At 41.1% G+C, this 26816-nt stretch overlaps 1 protein-coding gene across 4 annotated transcripts; it reads right to left on the minus strand.

Annotated features, from left to right (window-relative positions):
- On the minus strand, positions 1-26588 carry DCUN1D5 (defective in cullin neddylation 1 domain containing 5). Of its 4 annotated transcripts, XM_047878745.1 has the most exons (8): positions 26175-26588; positions 24208-24299; positions 18933-19003; positions 18433-18524; positions 4338-4446; positions 4148-4252; positions 2469-2571; positions 1-586 (listed from the first exon to the last, which is right to left on the minus strand). In XM_047878745.1, exons 1-8 carry the CDS (start codon positions 26258-26260, stop codon positions 531-533), a joined length of 714 nt encoding a protein of 237 aa, XP_047734701.1. In that variant the 5' UTR covers positions 26261-26588; the 3' UTR covers positions 1-530. The 4 variants fall into 4 exon arrangements, with proteins under 4 accessions (XP_047734701.1, XP_047734704.1, XP_047734705.1 ...); XM_047878748.1 differs by lacking the exon at positions 24208-24299 and having other exon boundaries at positions 26175-26586; XM_047878749.1 differs by lacking the exons at positions 18433-18524; positions 26175-26588 and having other exon boundaries at positions 24208-24270.
- Between the last annotated feature and the right edge of the window lie 228 nt (positions 26589-26816).

A 26816-nucleotide genomic window follows, 5' to 3' on the forward strand; every position in this document is an offset into this window, starting at 1 on the left:
TGGAGAACGCCCAATATCCAGAAATGTATTTATTTGCTGAATCAGAAAATCATCATCCCAGAGGTGAAGCCAACATTCTTCCTAACAGTGGACAGATGAATACATGAGCCGTACTATCAGCAGGCCACACTCCCAGATATTAAGGTTGTTCAGAATCTTTAAAATTCCAAATCCATGGCAAGAAAGATCCTCTAAAATTCAAGAATTAAAATTTACAAAAATAAATACCACTCTGACACTCAAGGGACATCTTCACTTTAAGGCCTTTGTCACAAATCTGAATCTTTATTGTTCTGAAATAAATGTTATAAACATAACCCAAAACAAAAACTTGGATACTCAGTCTCAGAAGAGGTGTGGCTCAATGCCCATCACATGTAACAAGAAAACTTCCTTTTAAAAAAAAGGAAAACAAAGTACTAGGAGAAGTCTTTCACATGAAGGAAAATGCAGCCTTTGGATTTCTCCTCTCATCAGCCTGTACACACGTGGGCATCAGAAGGTTTGCATTTTCTCCGCAAGAGCTCTTGCTATGATGTCTGACGGATTTTCTGCCACTCAACAAATTCATCGAGAAGAACAGGCCCTAGAAAGAGAGAAGCATTTGTTAGAATTCAGTGACCTCAGACCTCCCACTACAAACACTCTCCCCGAGTTCTGGTGGTGATGAGGACGGACCCCCGCGTCTAAGGTGTGTTTCCTGTCCTGCTGGCTACTTAGCGCTTTTCTTTCTCGGCCTGCTCTTTCCTGATAGAAGAGACTTTCCACAAGGGGTATTTGCTGCAGCTTCCTTCGCAAGGTTGCAATGGCTTCAGAACTCTCCAATAACTAAGTCAAGATTGACTGCTCCCTTTGTCTAAATGCTCACAGCACTGTTATTTCTATTAAAGAATATGGAGAGTGTTCAACATGTTTCTACATTACGTCACCAAGAGCATGTAAGCTTGTTGAAGGAGTGGCCATATAAGAGAATTATTTTGTTCAGGTAACAGGACCGAGTATAAATCTAAACACAAAGCAAGTGCCTAATGAACACCTGACCTAAAAACTATACTGAAAAAACATGTGAGGGGCGCCTAGGGGGCTCAGTCAGTGAAGTGGCTGACTTCAGCTCAGGTCATGATCTCACAGTTCATGAGTTCGAGACCTGTGTTGGGCTCTGTGCTGACAGCTCAGAGCCTGGAGCCTACTTTGGATTCGGTGTCTCCCTCTCTCTCTGCCCTTCCCCCTGCTCATGCTTGCTTGCTCGCTCTCTCAAAAATAAACCTTAAAAGAATTAAAAATAAAAAAACAATAAATAAAAAGACATTCGCATAAAGCAGGGGGCCCACACTCATTTCCTTACAGAAGCCATTCCTTACATGAGCTCACTGTTTTTGTTCGTTGAAAGACAGGGGAAAACTCATGGCCAGAAAAGAGTACGCTGGCCCTATTTTTCTTAAAACACATACCCCTCGATGGTCTTTCTCTCATTTTTTATTGACGTACCTCCCTACTCTAAGAAAATCGGCAGACAGGGACAATCATAAACGGCAACCAAAAAGCACCCTGGCTGGTGGCGTAGCTACAAGCCAGCGAAGTGAGACGCAAGTTGGACACAAGCTATTACTTGGCTTCTGTCACTAATTCCTCACATACTTGAGTCAGATTTTCTGCTTTTTCAAACAAATCTGGAAGCTTTATTTTTATACAAAAATTGTTTTATATGTTGACTCAAAACACGCATGAATATACACATGTGTAGGCCTGCCTGCAAGCTTACTGCTGCTACCAAAGGGCTGTTTCCAAAAATATTACTGAATTTTAGAACATTCCGGGGGGAGAGGTCACAATGTAAACTACAGGCAGAATAAAGTTCTTCAGCATTTTGTATGATCTTCAGGGTCGCAGAAGTCCACATTTCAATTTACTTTTATAGGAATGTATCCTACAGCGTACTTCAAGGATCTGTTTTATGGTATTCTGCCCTTTCCACTGAAGAGTATGGACAGGTATTTTAACTTGAATGATTGAAAAATGGTATTTCATCGACTGTTTACTCAGGCATTTCTGAGGGAACTTATTGTGGCATAATCTGCTATGCCATCAGTGGGCACTGTGATTAGCCCTGAAGGTTTTTCTCTTGTACCTGAGGTTTTGCTTTCCTCTATTTAAAACCTGACTGTTCTTTTCTTCCATAGGAAAATGCCAGGGAAGGCAGGAAAGCAGAATTTTAGCTTTTACATGCAGAAATTATCATTTAACCTTAGCTATACTGCTCCATTACATTTCTGAGAAATTGGCAACATTCCACCTGTCAGCATAGACTTTCTAACGTAAGCCCTCCCCCACACCTTCAACATGATTCCATAAGAAAAGTTACCGTCAGCAACTTTAAATTCTTTATGGTAACGCTACACAAACGCGTGTTCCCACGTAACAGTTTCAAGAACTTCATCTTCCTAGGAAAACACGGTTATTATACTTACAAGCACCATCTTCATCGTAGTTACTAAGATCGGCATGGACGGTTCTGCTGAATTCTAACACATTGTACCACTGATCTTTGTTCATAACACGATACTTCGATTGCTGTAGAAGAGGATATAAATATTTGGAATACAGAACAAGCGTTATCTAAGGCTCTGACTTAAATAAATCTAGTTATGCCATCTTTTTGTGATTTGGTCTTTCTTAAAGCACTTAGTCCTCTTTAGTCACTTGGGCTTCTAAGAGAATCCTCAGGGCCGTTTACATGTTAACATCATCCAAGCTACTTTTTCTTTATCTTTCCTTCATTTTTGAGAAGTAACAGGATCAACAAAGGTACCGATCTGATAAAACGCCTGAGTGTCTTCCGTGTAGGCACTTCTATAACCGTCACTGAAATCAAGTCATACAGCGTATCCTACGTACACCAAGTTCCCTCACGCGGCTTCCCAGGAGACTGCTATGCGTGAGATTTAATGTTCCGCCACATCTTGAAGTTGGTGCTTTTGTAGGCAGTGGAAAGAGTACTGGCCTGGGTTCAAACCCCACTTCTGTCACCAAATTGAGTGGCCTTGGGAACATTACTTAACAACAGAGCCCAGTTCTTCATCCGCTGAACAGGGATAAAACCTAATTTGAAACAGTGTCAAACACCCTCCCCATAACCAGCGTTGAAAATACTTCGTCCTCTCAACTCCCTGTAGAGGTGACTATTTTTAGATTCAGTCCTCTTTATTTTTGCCCCGAACTACTAACAGGAGGAAGACGGATAACATTCATGAAAAACGTCTACTTTACCAGCCTTTCCTAAGCCTACTCTATCAGGCTTAAAGATCTAAGTGTACCTGAAACCCACTCAAGTCCTGGTCATGACTGCCTCTCAGCAGAAGCTTTCAACAAAATTACTCCGGGGAATTCGCTATGATAATCAGCTTTATGAGAAATCATTTTCAAAGCAAAAAGCAAAAGCATCTGTATTCAAGAAACGGTGAGATCTATACCAAAAAACCTGAAATTGAAAAGGCACAAAAACAGAAAACCAAAGAAAGCAGTGGAAAAAAAGAACAGTATCTTAAAACCACTGCCGGTAGTAGGTGCTACACTAAACCTGCTAAATGAACACTTTCTTCATAAATTCAGCAGACATTTTAAAGTTGTTATTAGCACATTTAAGTAGTCATTCTCATATTTGTGGGCATAAAATTTTAATTCTATTTAGACTGAACCCAAGTGAAAAGGAAAGTGTTATCACTACACACAACGTGTTCCCTTATGTGGCTATCAGCCTAAGAGCTGGTGATTTACAAAGAAACCTGAAACCCGATTTAGAAGCATAACATTTGTACACGAGCATCAGTTTTCTGTCAAAAACCCAAGAAACTAATTTTGCGTGAAAAACGTCTTTGCTAAAATTTATTTGAGGGTTCATTTTTTTCATGGGGGGGAGGGGGGCTGCAAGGCTGGAATGAAAGTATCTCATGTACAGAATATATTAATGAACATGAACTTGTGTCTACAAATGACATATGTACACAATTTATCAGAAACTTTTTACTTAAGTTTTTCTTAAAAACACACTATCTAAAAATCCATTTATGTTTCCTCATTTAAAGGTATGTTTTCAGAGTAAGTTTTACAATTAATATTTAATGCTTCCAGATGAGAACAGTGCACATACCTCCAGGTACTGGTAAAACACTGAAAACAGCGGCCATGTCCTTCCAAGCAGCAGGGCGAGCATAGACTTAGCGGTGTCGATATCAAGGCTTCTCTGATCTTTATCCTACAATGGAAGTAAAAAATTTCCCTAAGTGCGGTTCCGAGATGAAAAAAATGTTAAAATTACAAAACATGGAAATTCTACCTACCCTTGCAAAATCAAAGGCATATCTGTAGATATTCTTAAACGAAGAAATATCATTCAACTGTGAGCGCAAAAAGTCAAATTTGTTCTGTAACTTTTCTGTGCAGTCACACCTTAAATTAAAAAAGCCAAATACATTATACAATCCATAAAATTAAATAAAAGCATCATTAGGGGGTCAGAAGAAATGTATTGAGAAGAAAGTGAGTGAGTGCATTTATGAAATCAATCTAGGTTTAAAATTCTGCTTCGCAAATTTAGAGTTACTAACAAACATATTGCCTCGTACTGACCAATGGGATAAAAAGGAAAAAAGGAAAATAGGAAAAAAAGAGAAAACCTGGCAACCAATGAAATTCAGTTCAATGACCTTTAAAAAAAAAAAAAAAAAAAGCTCAATCGAAAGCTCCAGTACAATCATGAGTATGTCTCAAGAAGAGATTCAGAAGATGTGCTTTTACTACATGTAAAGTTAAGAAGATGGCAGAACAGAGGAGATGAACCAGGCCTCGGTCACAGATTTCACTGGAAATTCTCAGGCACAGCTTGGTGACAGGGATTAGCCATGAGTGGTTTTGAAAGTTCAGGCTATAACACAGAGAAAATTAACACATTGTATTAGTGCTTCTGTCATGAACTCAGATTCCTACGTTTTCAGTGACTAAGCACCAAGGCAATCAGTGGCAGCGCCTGACTTCAAATAAGGTACAGATGCCAAGGAAGGAAACCAGTTAAAGGCTCAAAGAGACGCTCTCCCACGGGCTAACACGAGTTCCACTGCTCAGCAAGAACCAGGTCACCACACCGTGAGTTCCGGTCAAGCTGCACTCACCACGCACGCCGACCACAGCTATGTGTCAGCACAGATCACTGCCTCTACTCGACGTGATGCTCCCTCCAACAGGCCAACGAAACCTCACTCACCAAAACCTAACTGCCAGGTTGCCATCTCTCAGCATACACCTGACTCCCTTTCATCACATGGGCCGTGCCATCTACCGTGACCCACAGTATTCCTCCCAGAACGGACTCAGTTCTCATCATGTACCAGAGATATCTAGCACCCAAATTGAACTAAGACCTTGACTATTCTAAACCCACAATGTGACAGGTGACTCCTAACTTTATTAAGGTGTAAATGTTTTGGATAATTTTCTAATGTTGATTAAACCTTGCGTTCCTAGAATAAGCCAAACTGAGTAATGTTTGTTACCGGTTTCGTACACTCCTAGATTTTCTGGCTATTTTCGTAAGTGAGACTTGCTGGTAAATCTCATTCCTTCACACTCTCTTCACTAATTTTGATAACAAGCTCATGGCATAGGCCTTAGAAAAATGAAATTATAATTATTACTTTTTTCTCTCTTTTCTGAAAAAGTTTACTAAACACTGGAATTAGCATTTGGCCAAAATCAGCTGAAAAGCCATCTGGGTCTTTTCACTGAGGTGAGGTATTTTCTATTCTGTATTATTATTTATTTTTGCTTTCTGTTTTTCTTTTTTTAATTTTTTTCACTTTTTTTTTTAAATGTTTATTTATTTTTGAGCGAGACAGGACAGAATGTGAGTGGGTTAGGGGCAGAGAGAGAGGGAGAAACAGAAGTAGAGGCAGACTCCAGGCTCTGAGCTGTCAGCACAGAGCCCGATACAGGGCTCACACTCATGACCTGTGAGATCAGGACCTGAGCCGAAGTCACGCTCAACCGACTGAGCCACCCAAGCGCCCTGCTTTCTGTTTTTCTTAATCATCTTGGCAGAATTTCTTAATTATTTCAACTGCAGGTTTGCTTTCCCTTTTACTCTAAACATCTTTTTTTTTTAATTTTTTTAAATCTTTACTTATTTTTTGAGAGAGAGCATGCGCCAGTGAGCACGCAAGCTGGGGAGCGGCAGAGAGAGGTGGAGACACAGAATGTGAAGCAGGCTCCAGGCTCCGAGCTGTCAGCATGACAGACCCTGACATGGGGCTTGAACCCACGAGCCGTGAGATCATGACCTGAGCTGATGCCGGACACTCAACCAACTGAGACACCCAGGCGCCCCTATTTCTCTTCTAATGTAACATTCAAAGTTACAGATTTTCCTCTAAGTACAATTAAAGCTTCAGCCCAGTTCTGATAAGTATTATTGCTTTGATTATTCACTTGTAAATGATGCCTTGACAAGATGGTTTCAGAGGACTGGTAGAGATAAAAGTCTTAGTAGAACAGGTTTAACAGACACTAAGAAGAGAGCAATCAGAGAAAATAAAGGTGACCCTTGAACAACAAGGGTTTGCACTGTGTGGGTCGACTTATATGGGGATATATTTTTTTTCGATACATACAGTATAGTGCTGTAAATATATTTTCTTGATAGTTTTCTTAAGAACATTTCTTTCCTCTAGCTTACCGTACTGTAAGAACAGAGTATATAATACATTTAACGTACAAAATACGCTATTTGACTGTTTATGTCATGGGAAAGGCTTCCAATCAACAGTAGACTAGTAAGTTTTGGGGAAGTCAAGAATTACACGCAGATGTCTGACTGTGAAGGAAGTCCCATGCCTGCCAGCAGTGGAGGGCTTCCTGCCCTCTCCTGCTGAGGTGGTGTTGGTGGCAGCCAGCTAAAACAGAAGGTTTAAATAAGGTCCAGAGTCGGGGCGCCTGGGTAGCTCAGTCGGTTGGGCGTCCGACTCTTGGTATGATCTCACAGTTCATGGGATCAAGCCCCACATCAGGCTCTGCACTGACAACACAGAGCCTGCCTGGGATTCTCTCCCTCTCTCTCTCTGCCTCTCTCCCCACTCTGAAAATAAACAAAGAAAAAATAAGATCCAGAGTTTTATAACATAATACTCAAAATTTCCAGGTTTCAATAAAAATTACCACGTTGTTCAAAGGTCAAGTGTACAGCCAAATGCTTTCAAAGAATCTGGTTCCAAAAGGGAGCAGAGGAAATCGACACTAAATAGTGTGGGAAGGGGACAGAAGGTTTGTTTGTTTTTTTTAGTAGACAAATACCTTCTGCTTCCAGGATGATGAAGTCAATGTACTTTTCATCAATGTCTCCTGCTCATTCCACTAAAAGCCAGAGACGACATACACAAAACAAACACAAGACTGAAAGAACTCTGAGATTCTCAGGAACAATACAGTGGGGCGCTTCCTGGGTTTTCTTTTGCCTTTTCTCCACCAGATCTGGAGATGAAGGAGTCAGCAAACCAGAAATGCCAATGGGGTAGACAGAAACCAAAAACTCGCTCTCCCTCCAGCAGAAGTTGAGCAGCCTAGCATGAAAGCAAGCTTAGAAAAGATACTCTTCTCCATTCAAACAGCACAGAAGAAGCCCGCTCAGTGCCCACAGCTGCCAGCAGACTGAAGGAGGACCGCATGGCCCACCCACCCCAGGATGGACGTAGACGCCCCCCTTCCACCTCCTGCACCGTTGGTGGGAACCACATACAACAAGGACTTCAGCTCCACTCCCAGCAAGGGGTAAGGAGTAGCGTCCTGGGCCATCAAAGGGTGCCTGGGAGGAGGCGGGGCTACACCATCACGCTCACCCAGCAGTGTCACCCGTGTCACCCGTGTCACCCAGAAATTCTTTGTGGAGGCCTCCTGGGGGCGGGACCTCTCCTGTCTGCTTACAATGATGAAGAATCCCCTCCTCCTGATGAGGTGGTGACAGAAAGCTAGCGAAAATGAAGGTTTAAATAAGATCCAGAGTTTCATAACATAATACTCAGTATTTCCAAGTTCCGATAAAAAAGCACTTCTCATACCAACAACCAAGATGGCAAGCAGAATGTAAAAAGAGGGCCAATACGTGCAAATATTGAAATCACAAGATGTGTTTAAAATTATCTGATGTAGATTTTAAAGCAGCTATGATGAAAATGGTTCAATGAGCAATTATGGACCCAATAAAACAACCCTTGAAAATGTAGCAAGTCTCAGCAAAGAAACAGTGAGTCTAGGAAAAGAAATCTAACAAAAAAGAACCAAGTGGAAAAGTCTGAATTGTAAAATACAGGGCAGACTTAAACCTTAATGTACTAATAATTATACTAAATGTTAAGTAGCCTGTACCAATTAGAACACAGAGATTAACAGAGCAGGTCAAAAAAACCCATGAAAGCAAAGTGACCCAACCATATGCTATCTGGAAGAAATGGACTTCAAACACAACATAGGCAGACTGAAAGTAAAAGACAAAAACAAACATATTCTGGAAACAGTAACCAAAATAAAGGAGAAGCAGCTTCATCAATATGAGCTAATGTAGACTTCCAAGTGAAGAAAATGATCAGAACACAGAAGAATATTATGTAATGATAACAGGTCAATCCACCGAAAACATGTAACGATTAGTTTTGTTTGTTTGTTTCAGAGAGGGAGAGAGAGAGTGCGTGAGCACGTGCGACCAGGGAGAAGGGCAGAGGAAGAGAGAGACAGAGAGAATCTAGCTGACAGTGTGGAGCCTGACACGGGGCTCCATCCCACAACCGTGAGATCATGACGTGAGCTGAAACCAAGGGTCGGACAGGCGCCCCACAAGATGCAACAATTCTAAAAGTGTTTGCACCAAGCAACAGAACTGCAAAGTGAAGCAAAAACTTAAGAGAAGTAAAAGGAGAAATAAACAAATATGCAATTATTGTTAGAGATTTCAACACTCCTCTGTTGAAACACTTCCTCAGGAACCGACAGAACAACTAGACACTACATCAGGAAAGAATTCAACACCACCAACCAACAAGATCCACCTGGCACTAACAGAACATGCCACTCAATGACAACAAAACACGTATTCTTTTCGAGTGTCTGTACAACAGAACCCAAGAGACCACAGCCTGAGCCATTGAGAAAATGCTGACAAATATAATAGAACTGAAATCACGCAGGATATGTTCTCTGACTACAATGAAACCAAACTAGAAGTAACAGGAAGATAAAAGCAAAATCTCCAAACACTTAGAAACTAAACAAACTCCTAAGCAATCCATGGGTGAGAACAAGTCTCAATGGAAACCAAAAAAAAAAAAAAAAATACTGAACTCAATGAAAATAAAATCGCAGCTCAAATTTTGTGAGACCCAAAGCAGTGCTGAGGGGGAAATTCACAGAACTAAATGCAAATATTATGAGAGAAAAAAATCTCAATCAATAATCTAACCTCCTATCTTCAGAAACTAGAAAAAGAAGAGCAAAATAAGCCTAAAGCAAGCAGGAGAAAGTAAGAGCAGAAATCAGTAAAATTGAAAACAGAAAAATGAGGGGTGCCTGGGTGGCGCAGTCGGTTGAGCGTCCGACTTTGGCCAGGTCACGATCTCGCGGTCCGTGAGTTCGAGCCCCGCGTCAGGCTCTGGGCTGATGGCTCGGAGCCTGGAGCCTGTTTCCGATTCTGTGTCTCCCTCGCTCTCTGCCCCTCCCCCGTTCATGCTCTGTCTCTCTCTGTCCCAAAAATAAATAAAAATGTTGAAAAAGAAAAAAAAATTAAAAAAAAGAAAACAGAAAAATGAGACAGGAAAATCAATGAAACAAAGCGCTGATTCTTGGAAAAAGAAAGTCAGTAAAACTGACAAGTCCCTAGCAAGAATGACAAAGAGAAAAACTGAAAACAAAAATTATCAATATCAGGAATAAAACAAAAGATACCATTACAGCCCTGTAGACATGAAAAGGATATAAATATGGCCACTTAGACAAAATAGACCCATTCTTTGAAAAACAAAAACTACTGTAACACACACAGTATGAAACAAATAATTTGATACAACGATCTGAAATAAATAGTAATTTGAGTAGCCCTGTAACTATTAAAAAATCGAATTCAAAAATCCCAAAAATTCTGAAAAAGAAACCTGTAGGTTCAGATGGTTTCACAGGAGAATTCCACCAATCTCTGAAGACCAATTCTATGTTCTACCTTGCAAAAGATAAATTCTAAGGAAAAATTTCCTAATTCCTTTTATAAAGCCAGATTTACCTTGACACCAAAACCGATTAAAGGCAGTATCAAAAAAATTTTTTTTTCACAAGAAAAAAAATTTTACTATGATGATGGATGTTAATTAATTAGACTTATTGTGGTAATCATTTCCCAAAATACATACATATTGAATCGTTACGTTGTACACCCAAAACGAACAATGTTATGTCTATTATATCCTCAGGTAAATAAGAAAACAAAAACAAAAACAGACCAATATCCCTCATGAATCCTTAACAAATATTAACAAAAAGAATTCAGCACCATATAAAAATAATTATACACCAAGTGGGATATATTCCAGGTATGCAAACTGATTCAGTATTCAAAACCAATTAATGGAACCACAGTGTTAACACTCTAAAAGAAAAACTACATGATTAGATGATTTAATACAGAAAAAGCACTTAAAATATTTAACATCAACTCGTGTAAACTCACAGAAAAACACAAACAGAGGGCAACTCCCTCAACTTGATAAAGAGCATCTACAAACAACCCACAGCTAGGGAGCAAAGGAATGGGTGTCCACTCTCACCAGGCTTATTTAGCACAATGGTAGAAGTTCCAGCTGATGCAATACGTCAAGAAAAGGAAATAAAAGATGTGCAAGAGCAGAAAAGAAATAAGATGGTCCCTATTTCCCTATTTTGTGTTATAATCATAGGACATGACTGTCTATGTAGACAACCCAAGGAAGACACACATACACACACACTCAGAATAAGTGAGTTCAGCAAGGTCACAGGATACAAGACAACCACACAAAAATCAATTGTATTGCTACATATTAGTAACTAATACGTTGATATTAGAATTAAAAATAAATGGCTCAAAATAAAAACAAAATATTCACATGTAATTCTAACACAACATGTACAGAATGTGTATGCTGAAAACTACACACAATGAAAGAAATCAAACACCAAAAAGAGACACATAGCTATCTTGCATGTATTCAGACCCTCAAAACAGTGGTCAATCCTCCCCAAATTCACTATGTAGTTTAACCAAAATCTCAGTAAGATGTTTTGCAGATAAAAAGATCATCCTAAAATTTTTGGAAGAGCTAAAACAATTTTGAAAAGAGATCAATCAGTCTTTGTGGTTTCAAGATTCTGTATACAGCAGCACCGCGTGGTACTGGCAGAGGCTTAAGGCACAGATCGACAGAACAGAGAGCCCAGAGACAGACCTACGCACAGGCGTGTCCAACCGATACCAGACAAGGCGCAAATGCAATTCAAGGGAGGAAAAGACCTTTTTCAAAACATGAACTATGGAGCAAGTGGACAGCTGTAGGCAAGGAATAAACCCAAACCTGTCTCTCACCTTTAAGGAAATTAACTCAAAATGGATCACTGATTTAAACGTAAAATATAAAAACATAAACCCTTCCAGAAAAAAAAACCGAAAGGTAAAATTCTCCGGATCTAGGGAAAGAATTCTTGGATTTGACATCAAAAGCACAATTCATAGAAGGAAAAACTCATCAAGTGAACTCCATCAAAATTAAAAGTTTTGCTCTGCCCAAGTTATAAGAAGCAAAAACACAAGCTACAGAGTGGGAGAAAATACCTGCAGTCCACATACTTGATGAAGGGCTTATATCTAAAAAATTCAGGAAACTCAACAGTTTAAAAAATTATCCACTATGTCCCTTATCTTCTTGCCTATTTTCCTCAGCTATTGTAGGTCACTGATTCTATACCCACCTCCTTTGTAACTCATCCATTGATTTTTAAATCTTTAATGTTTTTCACTTTCAGAGATTTAATTATGCATGGGAAATCTGATCATCTGAGGCTGTTCTTTATTCTTTAAACATAGTAGTTATTTTATGCTGAGATTCAGATAATTCAAAATACTAGTCTTAAAGAGTCTAATTCTAAAATTTAAGATGTTCCCCAATATGCTTAGTAATTTATGATTGTTAAAAACTGAACCTTTTTCTGCAGAAATTGAGGCTTCTATTTAAAACGCATTCCTGTACAGAAGAATCACTTCCACCACATACATGAAAACACTACTTACCTGGGACATTTGTAAAATACATTTTTGGCTTGTGTCATACAAATAATGCATTCCAGCTTTGAATCTGCATGATGAAGAATTTCTGGTAAGAACTCTCTTGGAAATAAGCCCTTCACCGTATGCAGAACCAAGCCCAAGCAATCACATCTCCATCTACTAGCTATGTGTGACATCAGTGACTTAATATGACTTTTTGATCTGATTCTCACCCTACTCAGGCATTGCCATTTTGTCTCCTATTCAGAATATGCACCACAAGTTAATGGCCAGACGCTAGGTGACTAGAAACAGGTAGTAACCTTAAGGTTAAGTGTCATATCTACATGTCCCTATGGTATCACCATCTCTCCTCATTTCTGGCCTCTGATTATTTTCCTTAACTTACAGTGAAGTCCAGGCATGCTTTTTAAAATATATACATTTTTATATTTTATCCTGCATTTAAGTGTTTTACATGACAAATGGCTTCTTTGCACATTTTATCTGCCATATGGCCAGAAAAGGAAATCAAAATTTGGATAGGTTAACCATCCAATTTGTCTGGGGCCTAGTTCCTATGTATGAATAAGGGCACAATATATTTCATGCAGAAACAAGATTCTCACTATTTATTAAAAATGTATTATTTACTATTTCATTACGTGGATTTATCAGCTCAAACATTCTTCATTATGCAAAAAATAAAGGTTTAATGGCATTGAAAACGCAGTTAACTACTACCAGAAGGATATGCAAAAGGAACAAATTCTCAGATTACATGTGCCTGTGATGCTGTGTGGAAATCTGGGTGTCTTCAGGCCCTCCAGCGTCATGAGGTGGTAAGTTCAGAGGGCACTGCATTTTAAGCAGCCAGTTACATGTACGATCTTCCTCGTGATGATCCATCCTAAGAGGCCTCATCTTCTAAATCTTTGTGGCTTCCTGAAGAAGCGTTTTGCACATTTTCACACAGACTCTCCCTTAGAACCTTAATACACCTGAGATTCAGGAAGACATACGATAAAGACACTTCCCAGCATTCAGGCCTTCCTCTCACGACCACCAGGGTTTAAAATCTTTCTTCAGGGCCTGGCGTGCACAAGCGCCCCACAATTATTTGTTAAACAGAAGTAGGAATACCAAAAATAAGCCACAAAGTATATCTTTATTTAATTACAAAAAGTTTCAAAATCCCTCCCTGGGAAAGGTTAGCAGGAAATTGGAGTTCAAACAAGATTATCAAGTCTGTGAGCAGTGACTTACAAGTTACCAAGGAGAAAAGAATCCAAATAAAATGACAACCTTTTGCAAATAACACTCCCCAGGGACAAAGAGCACAATGTCATTTAGGGTGGGCTCTCAGTAAGCTTAAGACGGACACGAGGTGAAGAACAAAGTTCCAAGTCACACGGAGAGACACCCCGAAACAGTGCACCCTCTCCGTTTCCACACACGTGGTTTCAGGAAGCTACTTAATCCTTCAGCCTCGGTTTCCTCATTTTTAAAATGACAACAATAGACAACCATGAGATTGAGAACACACAAGTTCGATGTTTACAACAGTTCCCAGTGTGAGATGCTCCTTTTGAAGGAAATGGCTTAAAAATCACCTCAAAAAAATCACACTGTTGTCTCTGCCCCAACTATCCCACACCATTGCTCATCGTCTACCTAAATCTGGAGCAGAGAAAGAATCTAACCGAACAAAGAACAAGTAACGTTTTCCTGGAGAAGAGTAAAACAACAACCACCACCACCTTGCACATCACTGGTCTCAGGGAGACTGAACAGACCCCGCAAAACCAGTGAACACATCACAATTCTTACATTTAACCTGGCCCCAAATAGGCTCAGCAATTAATAACGTCCACACCTCATAACTTGCGAGGTTTAGAAAGAGCATTTCCCCTGAAGTAAAAAGAGACGCATACTTAACTAGTATATCACGGAAAGCAAGGGACGGTTTTTTGAACAACAACTAAATAAAACCCCACAGATTTTACAGAACGCTGGCACAACGGGACACCATTCTCCAGGCCACGGAGGTGAGAACGAGTGGAGACGGGTTTAAATTTCAACATTAGGACTTGGACATTAATTTCTTGAGTATTGTATAAACATCTGATTAACAAGGAAGGCTTTTACATTTCCGCGTCATTAAAGCCCTCTAAAATGAGAAGAAATCACCATCCATATATTAGCTCTAAGTGAGGTCCTCTTCCTTAATCAGTAAGGTGCTGTGGCACCCCGATCTGTAACAGGAAGACTTTTATCCACAAAGTTCCGTATTTAGAACTCTCTGTGAATGAGGTCTATTGACCAGAACAAAACAGCACACCCTGGGGATGTCTGGAAATGCGGATGGGGAATTAAAAATCGTCAAGATGAATGTCGGGGAGAGCAGAGGGGAAGAATGCTAACGGCAACTAGCAGCTGGCCCCAAATGCTAAGTGAGCGGCAGTCACACACCACTCGCCCCAGGGCACCCCGTCCCCGCGGGAAAATCGGACAGACGCTCCCCAACTCTCCCCCTAAATAAGGTCAGGCCAGACCACCGCCTTCAATCCTCAAGTCCAGGGCCGAGGACGGAGACCAGAAGGCGCACAGCTCGTCACCTACCGACGGGCAGCTGCGTACTTCCATTCCCGTCAGACGCTATCCTCCTGACGGTTTTCTCACGATCGCGACCAAGGACAGGGTTCTCCACCAGCATGGTTTTCCGCCCTCGCCCCAAGCCCACTCCCAGCGGGCAGGTGTGAGGAGAGCTCTCCGCTGCAGCCAGCAAAAACGCTAAGTACCCGCGCCCTCTGGCACCTACAGACTCCAGGAAGAGGGAGGTCCGCGCGCCACACCCTGCGCCTTCCGGGGGCGGGGGAGGGGCCTGCTGCGGTCGCGAGAGGAGGCCATCCCGGACGAGCGTACGACCGACGGCTCCCTGGCAACCTCCGACACAGGGACCTGGAACACGGGGCGAAGCTCTCTCCGCCGGCCGGCCGGCCGGCCGGCTCAGGCCCTCCGTCGGGGAGCCGTTACCCCACCCCCCGGGACGCGGCCCCGTTCTGCCAATGTTCTTTCCTTCGCACGTGCTCTCCTTTCGCCGGCTCTGCTCACAACCTCCTCTTCAGAAAGAACGTGTTCCTAGATCCCGAACCGTCGTCATCCTAATCATTCTTCAAGGTCCGGTTCAGGGACCCCATACGAAGACTCTCCCGTCTACTCGGCCGGCCGGCCGACACTCATCTCACCCCCAGCTGTGCTTCCACAGGACGTCGTACTTTCTTCACTCTAGCGCCTGTCCCCTCCGACCTGGCTTCCGCCGCAGTGTTTCCATGCCGCCCCGGCCCTCTCAGCATGTTACCCAAGGGCAGGGGCCACGTCTCCAGCTTCCCTGTGCTCAGCACTTAAGCGCACAGTAGCTTACACAACGTAAGTGTTGACCATGAATGACTATCAAATCCAATCCAATCTGAGGAGAAATTTGGCTGTTACTACACAACGACACAGAGATGGCAATGGCGCCCTCCGAAACCTACAAAATGGCCGTGCCGGTCTACTTACGTACCAACTCATACCCACAGATTCTCTCACACAAAAAAGGCGATCCAGTTATGAAAAGTAGGCATCAATAGCCTTACCAGAAATGAACGTACAAGTATTGTGAATGCTGATCAACACTATATAATCACAGATTTTAACTACTCATGGCTAGCACCGTCTACTACCTTTGACCACGGTGTATGTTTTAACTACCACACTGTCTCTACTCCTTAGCAGAGCTCTAAGGGTTAAAATTAACTAACTTGAAACAATTGATAACTATATTAAGATGATATAAGGGACCACGAAATAACTATGCCCAGATTAAATCAAATCATAAAAATACTAAAAAATCTAGAAAGGGAATCGAGTCTGTGAAGGTTTACATTTTATGATTATAAGTCAACATAAAACCAAACATACTAAGGCAACTATAAAATAAAAAATTAAGACTTACGTATGTTCTTTGGTCTCTCAGTTTAAATTTTAAACTACTGTATTCCTCAGCAAGTTTTGTATAAGGAAATTCAGGGAGTAATAAAGACTTAGCTAATTGATAAAAAATACTTGGTATTTCACATAGCAATCTAGAGGAGGGGGAAAAACACAACTCTTTTCCCTCCCAGTCAAGACGGCTTGCCTGACTTGAGCAGCTACAAGGCCCTACAACACAGACAGGGCTCTAGGCAGACAGGCAAGAGAGCATAAAGGAGTGAAACGGAAACCTCTAGGTCAACTTTAAGTGTTAAATCATTGCTTCCATTTTGTGCAGCTTGTGAACTTCCTAGAGAGAAGACGTGCTAATAAAACTGAAGTTCAAGGGTTAAGTCCATTTCTATTCTTGTACCCAAAGCCAGATGCTAGTTATTCAAGAATTATTAGAAATGCTTTGTATTTAAAAGTTTCTGTTATACAAAGTCTCTTTATGTTATATCAAGTTATGCGGACACATGATGAGAACATTTTTGGTTTTAAAATACACAAACTGATTATTCAAAACAAGCAATATACAAAAAATACAGCAGGAGTAGTACAAAAGGCAGTTATAGTGCCAACTAAAATGTCTTACAATGAATAAGCCATGTTATAACTGACGAAAATTTCAATAAAACAGACTAAGCTACATGAAAACCAGTTTATATTCTTTGCATACTCCTCCGTATTTTATATTCATAAAAATATTTTATATTTTATCTTTCTCTAAAAAGCTAATTGCAGGTTGGATATTTCCAAGAATTTCAGACTCAACATCATTTTAATTGGTAGGTTATGACACCTAGATGAATGACAGAGTTCACACTTGGTTGTAAACACCATGATTCAAAGTTAGTTAACAGTCTTGCATTTTATAAAGAATGCTAACATACATACAGAAACGTGACGCAAACAAAGCACAGTATGCTAGACTGGTGATGAGGGAATTTAAATTCCAGGTCCTAGCTCTGCCAGTAAGTAGCTACATAAACCTAGGCGAACATTTTCTTTACCTTGGAGTCTGATTCCTCATCTCTCCTATAAGTAATTGAAATGACAGGTTTGATTTTATATTCTATCTTAGAAATTATAATTTGGTTCATATAAGCAAAGGTTTTCCCTAAAATATACATAAGATAGCTATATGTTAAGGCTGGTTAAAAAGGAGAATTACAAAACATTAGATGCTGAAAATTCAAATATAAAAATTTAAGTTCCATATGAACACTTGAAAAAAATAACCAAGGTATTCTGAAATGTAAGGATAGGCAAACAAGTAATAAAAAATAGTTAAATGTGTTAATAAAAGCATAACCACAATAGGAAACCACATGGCTAATTAACCTCCAGTTTTTGGCTCAAAAATATCATCAATTAATGCTTCCTCTATTTTAGAATGTTGATCATTAGTAACATCCTGCATGAACATTAGGAACATGACATAATTTAAAAATAACACATAATTACTAACTGATTCTGAAACTAAGCACACTTTACTCTGGAAAGTCAAGATCAAATTTTTATCAAGAAGCAATTCTGTAACTTACAGAAGAATTCAAAGGCAGCCTCAGTAAGTAAGTAACCAGAACTTGGCTGAAGGCTGCAGGTGAGCCATATAAGCTTTCTACTTTTGTTCTTTATAAGATTAATTTGGCAAAAAAGAAACAACAAAAGTGCCATGTAACTCTACCTTCGGATTTCTTTTCAAAATAAAGCATAAAACTGAAGAGGCCCCAGAACTTGGGGCAGCTCAAAGAACAAACTCCTTCCGTGGCAGAACTCTGTATTCAGAGAAGGAAACTGCTCATTGCTCAATCTGTGAGTAAGTAACTTTGATCGCAGACCTCTAATTCACCCACGAAGAGTCAATAATTTTAATAAGACTGTACTAAGGTTCTCAGAGAATAGGAAAGATGGGGTAACTGTTCATTTTGCCAAGATCACAATATAAATTTTATCAAACCCTAACTGATTGTCACAGATCAAACCAATGTGAGTATTTTAAGGTGAAACCTTACTTCTAAAAATTATGAAGCATATAATATCAATTAAGATCTTCAAATAGGCCATCAAATTTGTTTTTTAAAAAAATGTCTTACTGTAATGAAGTCATCCCCTTTAACCATTCTTCCTTGGTAAAAAATCCCATGCTTTCAGCCTCCAATTTCCACGCTAAAACTAACATAATAATCTGGAAAGAACAGAACATAAAGGATAGGGGAAAAGTCAGCACAGAGATAATCATGTCTATATTTTATCATGGAGAGCATTTTTATACAACTATTTCCATCCTTCAACTATTAAAGAGTATAACCTCTGGAATTATTAACTCTGAAGAAGTGGGCCAATTTCTTAAAAGTAAGAAGTTCTAACAGTTTCTGAAGGTGGAATCTCTCTCACTCTATCACAAATGACATTTGTATTAAGAAAGAGAACAGTGCCCAACTTAAATTGATTAAAAATACCTTAAATGAAAATCTACAGTATAAAACATGAAGAAACAAAATCTTGATATAAGATTAAAGTGTCCCAATTTTTAGACATTTATAAATATGCTATATCCCACTTGTATTCCATTCTACTTAGAAATAAAACATACATTTTCAGGTTCAACACCAATGTCTTCACAAAATTTTTCCATTCCTTCTGGCCCTACAACTTCATCAGGACCTTCAAAGACAAAAATAATTTATATATTTTATTGTTATAATTTAATACCAACATAAAACATAAGCCATTGTACTAAAGGCATCTATGAATACACCATAACTTTTATAAATAACTAAATTTGAATTTTGATATATCTTTGATAAAGTGTTAAATATCGGCTATACGATTTAAAATGTAAAACTTCTGAAATATTCTTGAAACACCACATTACAAAACGAAATTAAGAAAAAATATCAATCACTTGTCTGTATAGTAACTTGAACCTATCAATTAAAAAATCATTCATGAGAGCCTATCTGAACAAAATATTTGGTAATGCATAAATATAAAGAAGTATAAGAAATTCTACAACATGTAGGCCCAACCCATTACTCAAGACAGTAAGCAAAGAACACCTGTTTTCTTACTAAAACAGAAGGTCATTTATTACCCTTTTGAAATACAACCGAATAAAATTTAATACTTTAAAAAGATATACATATTATGAAGATAACCACTTAAAGAAACTACTATTTTCCTGATCATCTTGGTTCTAAAATAGCAAAGCATTAGTTCCACCACCTTAACCTTGAAACAAAAGTTTAATTCCTCACTTAGCTTATGTCTACCATTTGTCCAAAACTTAATGATACTTAGCTTCTTATTTTTCTCCCTCTATAACACTAAATATAAATCAATACACCAATTCTCCCACTTTTTTATGTTATCAGATTCCCAAAAGATAGTGATTTACATCACTGCTGGGTCTCTTTTGTAAGTGAGAGATTGCAAACAACAAAATTTGTTGTAAGATTACAACAAATTTGTGACAGCATGGATGGACCTTGAGAGCATTATGCTGTAATTGAAGGAAGTCAAAGACAAATAACATATGATGTCACTTACTTGTGAAATCTACAAACAAGCAAAAACAAGGGCCCCAAACTGGTAGATACAGAGGTGAGAGGCAGGGTTTGTGGGGGGTGGGGGTGGGGGCAAAATGGATGAAGGTGGTCAAAAGGAACAAACGTCTAGTTATAAAGCAGGTAAATCCTGGGGATGTGACGTACAGCCAGTCTGATGACTGCAATCACTACTACCATACTGTATATTGGAAAGCTCCTATGAGAGTAGGTCTTAAAGTGCTCTTCATGAGAGAAAATGTGTAACCCTGTGTGGGTAGAGATGTCAACTAGACTTATTGTGATCATTCTGCAGTATATACATATATCAAATTGTTACACTGTACATCTGAAACTGTCCTTTGTTATAAAAAGATCGAACCATTTAAAGCAATTACAAAATATGATAGAAATATGCTATTACTTCTGATTTTTGAAAACAGTCTTGAAATATTATTGTTAAAGTCACCCAAAAAACCCTTGTTTTCCTTTCTTAAGAACTTATAAAAATACTCCAGCTTTATAAATCACAAGCCAGACCACAGCTACTGGGGGGGGGGGGCGGGGGGGGGCACTTTACACCCACCATCATTCGTTCACAAGTACAACATGAAATCCACGCTCCACAGTTTGTCCTAACAGAAGAATGCAGCCGTCCAGTCTGTGTGCCAATATAGTCCTGCAGCTTCAGATGAGATCCAGGCTGCTAAGAGGACGTTAAAACATGGTCTGAAACCAAAATGCTTAATTTTTTGGTTTAAATAAGTACTGCACTTATTTATGCAGTGAGGTGTTAAAAGGTGAAAGGGTGGTAATTATAGGACTTTCACTTCCCAATATATATTTGGAGAAGTTTTTTAATGAGAATGTGTTAATTATTGTAATTTTAGAAGCATACATATACAATAAAGCTGTTAAAAAATATAACTGTTCCCCTACATGTGGTTTGGTTGAAAGTCAGGTAAAAAATTCAGTGGAAGAAAACAAAGGTTTTTTTAAGCCAAAACAAGAATGCATTATCAATTTTTCTTATGAAAAAGAAAACTGACTTGACCTCAGAGCAGCCATCATCAGAAATCAAAAGACAAAGCTGAAGAGCTGTTATCAAGAAATATCAGTCACTATCATGAAACAGTCTCCCTAGAAACTGGGGAATTGACCAGTGGTTAAAATTTGATGAGATTCAAATTAAATTATGTCATAAGGAGATATATACGACATACACAAGACCTTTCTGTAAATGTTGTGTCTTTCCCAAAGCAATGCAAATAATAACAAATCTGAATCTAAAGCAAGATCAATACTAATATTCTTTTCCCAGACCACATAATGTTAGTTTTACTTTCTCAAATATACTCTTCCAATAAATCTACTCTGGGGCTGAATTTAACTCTCAGGCAAAAAAATAGGTTTCCATTCAACTTAAGAAGCTTTGGAAATTATTTAGAATCTATCAGAATTATTTAGGGGTGCCTGAGTGGCTCAGTCGGTTAAGTGTCCAACTTCGGCTCAGGTCATGATCTCATGGCTCAGAGTTCGAGCCCCATGTCGGTCTCTGTGCCGACAGCTCAGAGCCTAGAGCCTGCTTTGGATTCTGTATCTCCCTCTCTCTCTGCCCCTCCCCAGCTCGCACTCTCTCTCTCTCTTTCTCAAAAAAAAACCAAACATTATAAAAAAAAAAAAAAGAACTTATTAGATTTATAATTTTATTAGAACTAAGCAATTCTATCCTCTTTTGGGTTCTCTGTAAGATTTAAAAAGTGCCCTTTTACTTTCCACGCTTTTGTTCAGTAACAGGCCCCACGTATTAACGAATCCTTGCGAATGTAAGTATCACTCGAGAGGTCTTGTGCAAGAGCAAAACTATCAGGCTTACCACACGTCACCTATGATATATTAACCAGATTAGTGGTAAAATAGTTTTTAAACTAAAACAAAAAATCAATTTTTTTTTTATAACCATAAAATGTTCCTAGAGATGTGCAGAGTACAAAACCATGCCAGTCACAGCAGACGCTCAGGAATAAAAATTGTGCTCAATGAAACACACCTTCCCCATGAGCTATACAGGAGCTATGCTGTTAATTCTGGAACAGTACTGTTAAAACACAGCCAGTCCACCTAATGCTGTAATGCTATTACTCCTTTAACAACGGTTTACACGTATGAGTTCTGACTCATTCCAGGTACTGTGCTAAGTGCTTTATGTGCATTATTCCCAGTCTCCATTTTAATAAGGGACACCCCCATTTTAAGACAGAACACCTACTGTTGATTTGGCAAATAACTGGTTCCTCCTGGTCAGTTAGGTCTCCACCCAGAGTAATGTCTAGAGAGGCCTTCCCTATCACCTTATTTGAAAGTCATCCAAACTTTCTAACTTTGTGTCCCTACACCACACGGTATTTTAACATTTATAACCCTCCACAATCTCTACTTATCTTGCTTACTTACCTATGTACTGTCTTCCCCACTAGAAGTCAAGTCCCCCAAGGGTAGGGATCTTGTCTAACTTGTTCCCTACTGTGTCCCCAGCACTGATCAGTGCCTGACACACAGAAAATGCTCAGGAAACATTTACTGAATGAATCGTTCCATACGTAAGATAAATTGCCTTCAAGTGCATTTACTAATATTTCTTTGTAGAAGGAAAATGAGTTGCCATGTACATACTGAAAACAGAAATGACAAGACAGTAGTCATTAAAAGCATAAGCTCTGCACGAGAATGACCTAAATCTGAATCCTCGCTCTTGTCACCGTATGATCCTGGGCCAATTACTTAATCTCAACCTCGGTTTTCTCATCTCTAAAAAGAGGTAACACTGCCTACCTGACAAAATGATTGTAAGGATACATTATATAATTATGATTTTTGAAATACACAGAGCAATTATTATGCTGGGTACTACAAAAATGCTAGCATAGCAAATAAATGTTTAGCTAATTAGAATCCCATGCTACCCACCAAAGTCCCAAGGAGAGGTAATACAAATGAGCAGAAATGAAAAAAAATGCACTAATTTTACGGTATCTTAAGGTGTCTTTTTACAAGTGAAATAAGATGAGGGGCTTTGTGATTGTATATCATAAATTCCAGTAAAACCGGCACTTGGAATAATGGGTCACCATGTTAAATGGAGGTCAGTAAGAAATGAATTCCTTTCATTTAATTTGGGTTAGACATTGTCTTGGGATGCCAGTAATAGCAGTTTTTCTGGTCTAGAAAGAATCTGTTCTGTTACTAAACAATTTTTAAATTATACTTTGGGGATCCAGCTGATTCAAGTTACATCAATGGTCTTACCTTCCATACTGTTAGCCTAGGGTTACACTTCAAGTTCAGAGTATAGTTTAGACCTTAACGGAGTAGCACGAAACGTAAGAGTGACTCCATCTACACTATTCTATGTTAGACACTGAGAATCAGAGTTAAAAAAGGAGGAGGGGGAAGCTATAAAATCATGAATTCTAGAAGACCAAACCTAGATTCTAAGGGAAAAAAATATCTTTATACATACTTATAAAAAAGTTAGTAATAAATGGGAAGTGTTCTTGTTCACACATTTGCTGAACACCAAAGTCTCCTCCCTGGCTTTGGCTTTCACCTTTAAGCTCCAGCCCTACCATGGGCCTAGAGCTTTAAGCCCACTACCTGCAGGGTTTAGTTTAAGTCACAGCTCCTGCAGAAGCTCTTCCTGACACCATGAGGCTGGGTTCTATGGGTTCTATCGTCCTCTGAACTATCGCAGTGCATCTTCCCAACACAGCATTTATCACACTGTATCACATCAGTCTTTCCGCTCGTAGGGATGACTGCACTGCTGGCAGAAACGATGGGCTAAACAGCAATTATCAAAGGGCAAATGTGCTGTGCCATGACATATCTGAATTTCAAATCTTTTACTATGTTTCCAAAAAGTTTCAGAAAAATATCAGTTTGGGTTTAGAAAATTGTCAACAGAATATGCAAAAGAACAATAAGAACTACATAAAGTGTATAATGTTTTATTACATAGTTTGTTTTTCAGAATATCAACTCTCCTTTAGCTAATGGACTTAAACCAATAAATGCACCTGTTCACAAATGGAATTAATAGTGAATCTCACCCCTCCCACTAGCACATACTAAATTACATATTTAAAGAAAAAGCATCCTGACATAGCACCAAATTCTTAGCCTACACATAATTCTCAGTCTTGACCTTGATCCCAGGTCACAGCACTAACACAAAGCAGGCCTGCAATAAATAATTGTTAAATGAATAAACCAAAACACTTTTTAAAGCACGTGACTGATATCTTCTTATATTAATTTCATTACCTGCATACTCATAAAACCAAGCCAGGCACTTCTTGCTTGAAAAATGTTCCTCTCCACTTATTAGTCTAGCAGGGGGTTGGGATCTGCAATAGCTTAGAAAACACACAAATACCTAAGAATTTTATCAAGTCTCAACTTTCAGTGAAAAGCTAAGTGCAACATGAACTACTTCAATTCAAACTAAACAAAGTGTTTTGTTTTGTTTACAGGTGGTATTATAGGAAAAAATGGGAGTTGTATTTGCAATTGGAAATTGGAAACAGTAGTCTATATGTAAAATTTTCTTGCTAACAAAGCCGGAAATGCTACTTTGCTCACTATCAAAGTCCAATAACATCAACTAAAATCATTTCCCCAGACTTGAAGTGAGCATGTGGAAGTTCAACCTAATGTTCTCGATACAGGACTAAGCTGGGAAAGTATAAATCTTCAGAGCGGTGAAAATTATATTTCTGTAAAATAGACAAACATTCGAAAACAAAATCTTACAAAGTAGATTTTGATACTTAATGAATCAATATTTTTTAAAAATTACATATTAACAGTTGTTGATCATCTGCGAAACTTAAATGGATGATTGAAGATAAAAGACGAGTTAGGACCCAAGAGTATAATTAAATTCCACACATTAAAAACAAAATTGTACAAATAAAAAGATAGTAATTGTACACGTAATTGAGCCAAAGCTATTTAACGCCAAAGTCCGTACGTTCCATAAAATCATTAAAACTTGGGAAGCTCAAAATCGGCCTTTAGGGTTTAATGAACTTCAGAGGACCTTTCCCGGAGGAGCTCAAACAGTGACACCTGCACGAGGACCTAGAAACGCCGCGCCTTCGGCGGCTGAGTCATCTAACAATGGAGGCCCGCATGGAAAACTGGAGGTTGATAGAGCGAAGCGGCCCCTGGGCTGTAACACCACGGCTCGGCTCTGAGCGTGCTCGGTGTAAATAACTGTGCCACGTTACGCACGGAGGACGGCCACACGTGGGAGCAGTAAAAGCTAACGTGTCTGCTTCATACAGACGGGCTGGCGGCGCAGCCCCGGCCAGTTCTGGGGCGAGGCACCGGGAGGCCCGGGAGGGTCGGGAGGCCGTGCCACCGTGCACCGGCTCTTCTGCTAACCGCAGTGAGACGGGAAAACTTCCGTCAACGACAAAAAGGAAGAGGAGCCTAGGTTACGTACCTCCCGCCGTAAGCAGACGCCTCTGCAAGGAGACAGCTCTGCCATCATGTCTACAAGGCTGACTACCGTCTCCTCTCAATGGCAGCAAGTGAAGTCGTTCCCTCGCGGGCCGGCCGGCGACACAGCCGGACACCCGAGGAGCAGATGCGGGACCATTCCCCTGTCACACCTAGCCTGCAGACCGAGCAGCACACCTCGCCGCTGGGCCGCCTCAAGGACACGCCGCAGCGGGATCAAAGAGCCGTGATTACAGCTCAGCTCTCCCTTCTCCTTCTTTCTCGGGGGGGAGGGAGGGGGCACCGGGTAAAATAAGGACCAGATTGTTAACGATCACGTCGACCGCGAACAGCGTCCTCAATGCCCGGAAACAGAACCGCGAGCGGGGCCTTCCCGACGCCGCGCACACGGACTTGGCGCAGGTGGAGCCACCACACTTCCAGAAAGCCGGCGTCCTGCTGGGACCTTCCGGCACCGGCCGCTGCGAAGACTCGGCGTGCAGCTCCCCCTCCCAGCCCGGGCGGCGGGCAGCGCCAGGCCGCTCCCCTCCTCACCCCCTCCCCTTCAAAGAAATTCCAGAGGCGACCCTTCCGCCGGTCTGCACTCCCGTCCAGGTCTGGAAGGGCGCGGGGCAGGGGCACGGCCCCGGGCGCAGGAGCGCCCACGCGGAGCCCGAGCCCGAGGCGCAGCCCGCGGTGTCGGCGGGGGCTCACCCCCGGGCCCCGGACAGCCGCTCACGGGGGAACGCGGGAGGCTGAGGGCGGGGTGGGGGGGAACGTGATACCTGGAGATTTTACACTTCTTGAGGCCTCCGTCTTCCGCCACTGCCGCTGCCACCCCAGGGGATTTTCTCTTCTTCTTCACCGGCATCTTCCGCCCTCCCCGGCGGGGCGGCCAGGGGAGCCGGGGAAGGGGGTCGCTGTCCGCCGGGGACGCCTCACTGCCGGCACCCGGGTCCCAGGGACAGCAGCAGGCGCAGGAGCGGGGCCGCCAGCCCGCCCCAGCGCGGCCCAGCGCGGCCGCAGCCCGCCCCCAGGTCCCCTCCTGGTCCTCCACGCGGGGCCGGGGGCGCTCCTGGCCGGGGGGCACCGCGGCTCGCTCCCTCCGGGACGACAGAACCCGGACAGCGCGGCACCGCCACCACTCACACACTCGGAGGGCAGGAGGCTCGCTCTGACCCGGACGCGAACCGCCCAGAGCCGGAAGTGACGCGAGCGCGGCGCTGGCCGCCGGGAGGGGGCGTGGCCGCGGTGCTGCTGCGGCCGAGCGCGCGGGCCGGGCTTCCGTCGGCAGAGGAGGGCTCTCGGCGCGTCTCGGGAAGCGGGGAGTCACCCCGCGAGATGTCTGAGGACACCCCTGGAAGCCTGCGCTCCAAGTGGCTGGTAGAGCACGCCGAGGTGCACTCGCGCGCGTCCTCGCGAGGGCC

The sequence above is a fragment of the Prionailurus viverrinus genome, chromosome D1, assembly GCF_022837055.1.
Source record: "Prionailurus viverrinus isolate Anna chromosome D1, UM_Priviv_1.0, whole genome shotgun sequence".
NCBI classification, from domain to species: domain Eukaryota; kingdom Metazoa; phylum Chordata; class Mammalia; order Carnivora; family Felidae; genus Prionailurus; species Prionailurus viverrinus.

Coding starts and splice junctions, on each gene's coding strand:
- DCUN1D5 (XM_047878745.1), bottom strand. CDS start 26,260: ATGCCGGTGAAGAAGAAGAGAAAATCCCCTGGGGTGGCAGCGGCAGTG. Junction 18,525..18,932: donor TTGGTGTTGAACCTGAAAAT/GTATGTTTTATT, acceptor TGTTCTTTCCAG/ATTATTATGTTAGTTTTAGC. Junction 4,253..4,337: donor ATGCCTTTGATTTTGCAAGG/GTAGGTAGAATT, acceptor CTTCCATTGTAG/GATAAAGATCAGAGAAGCCT.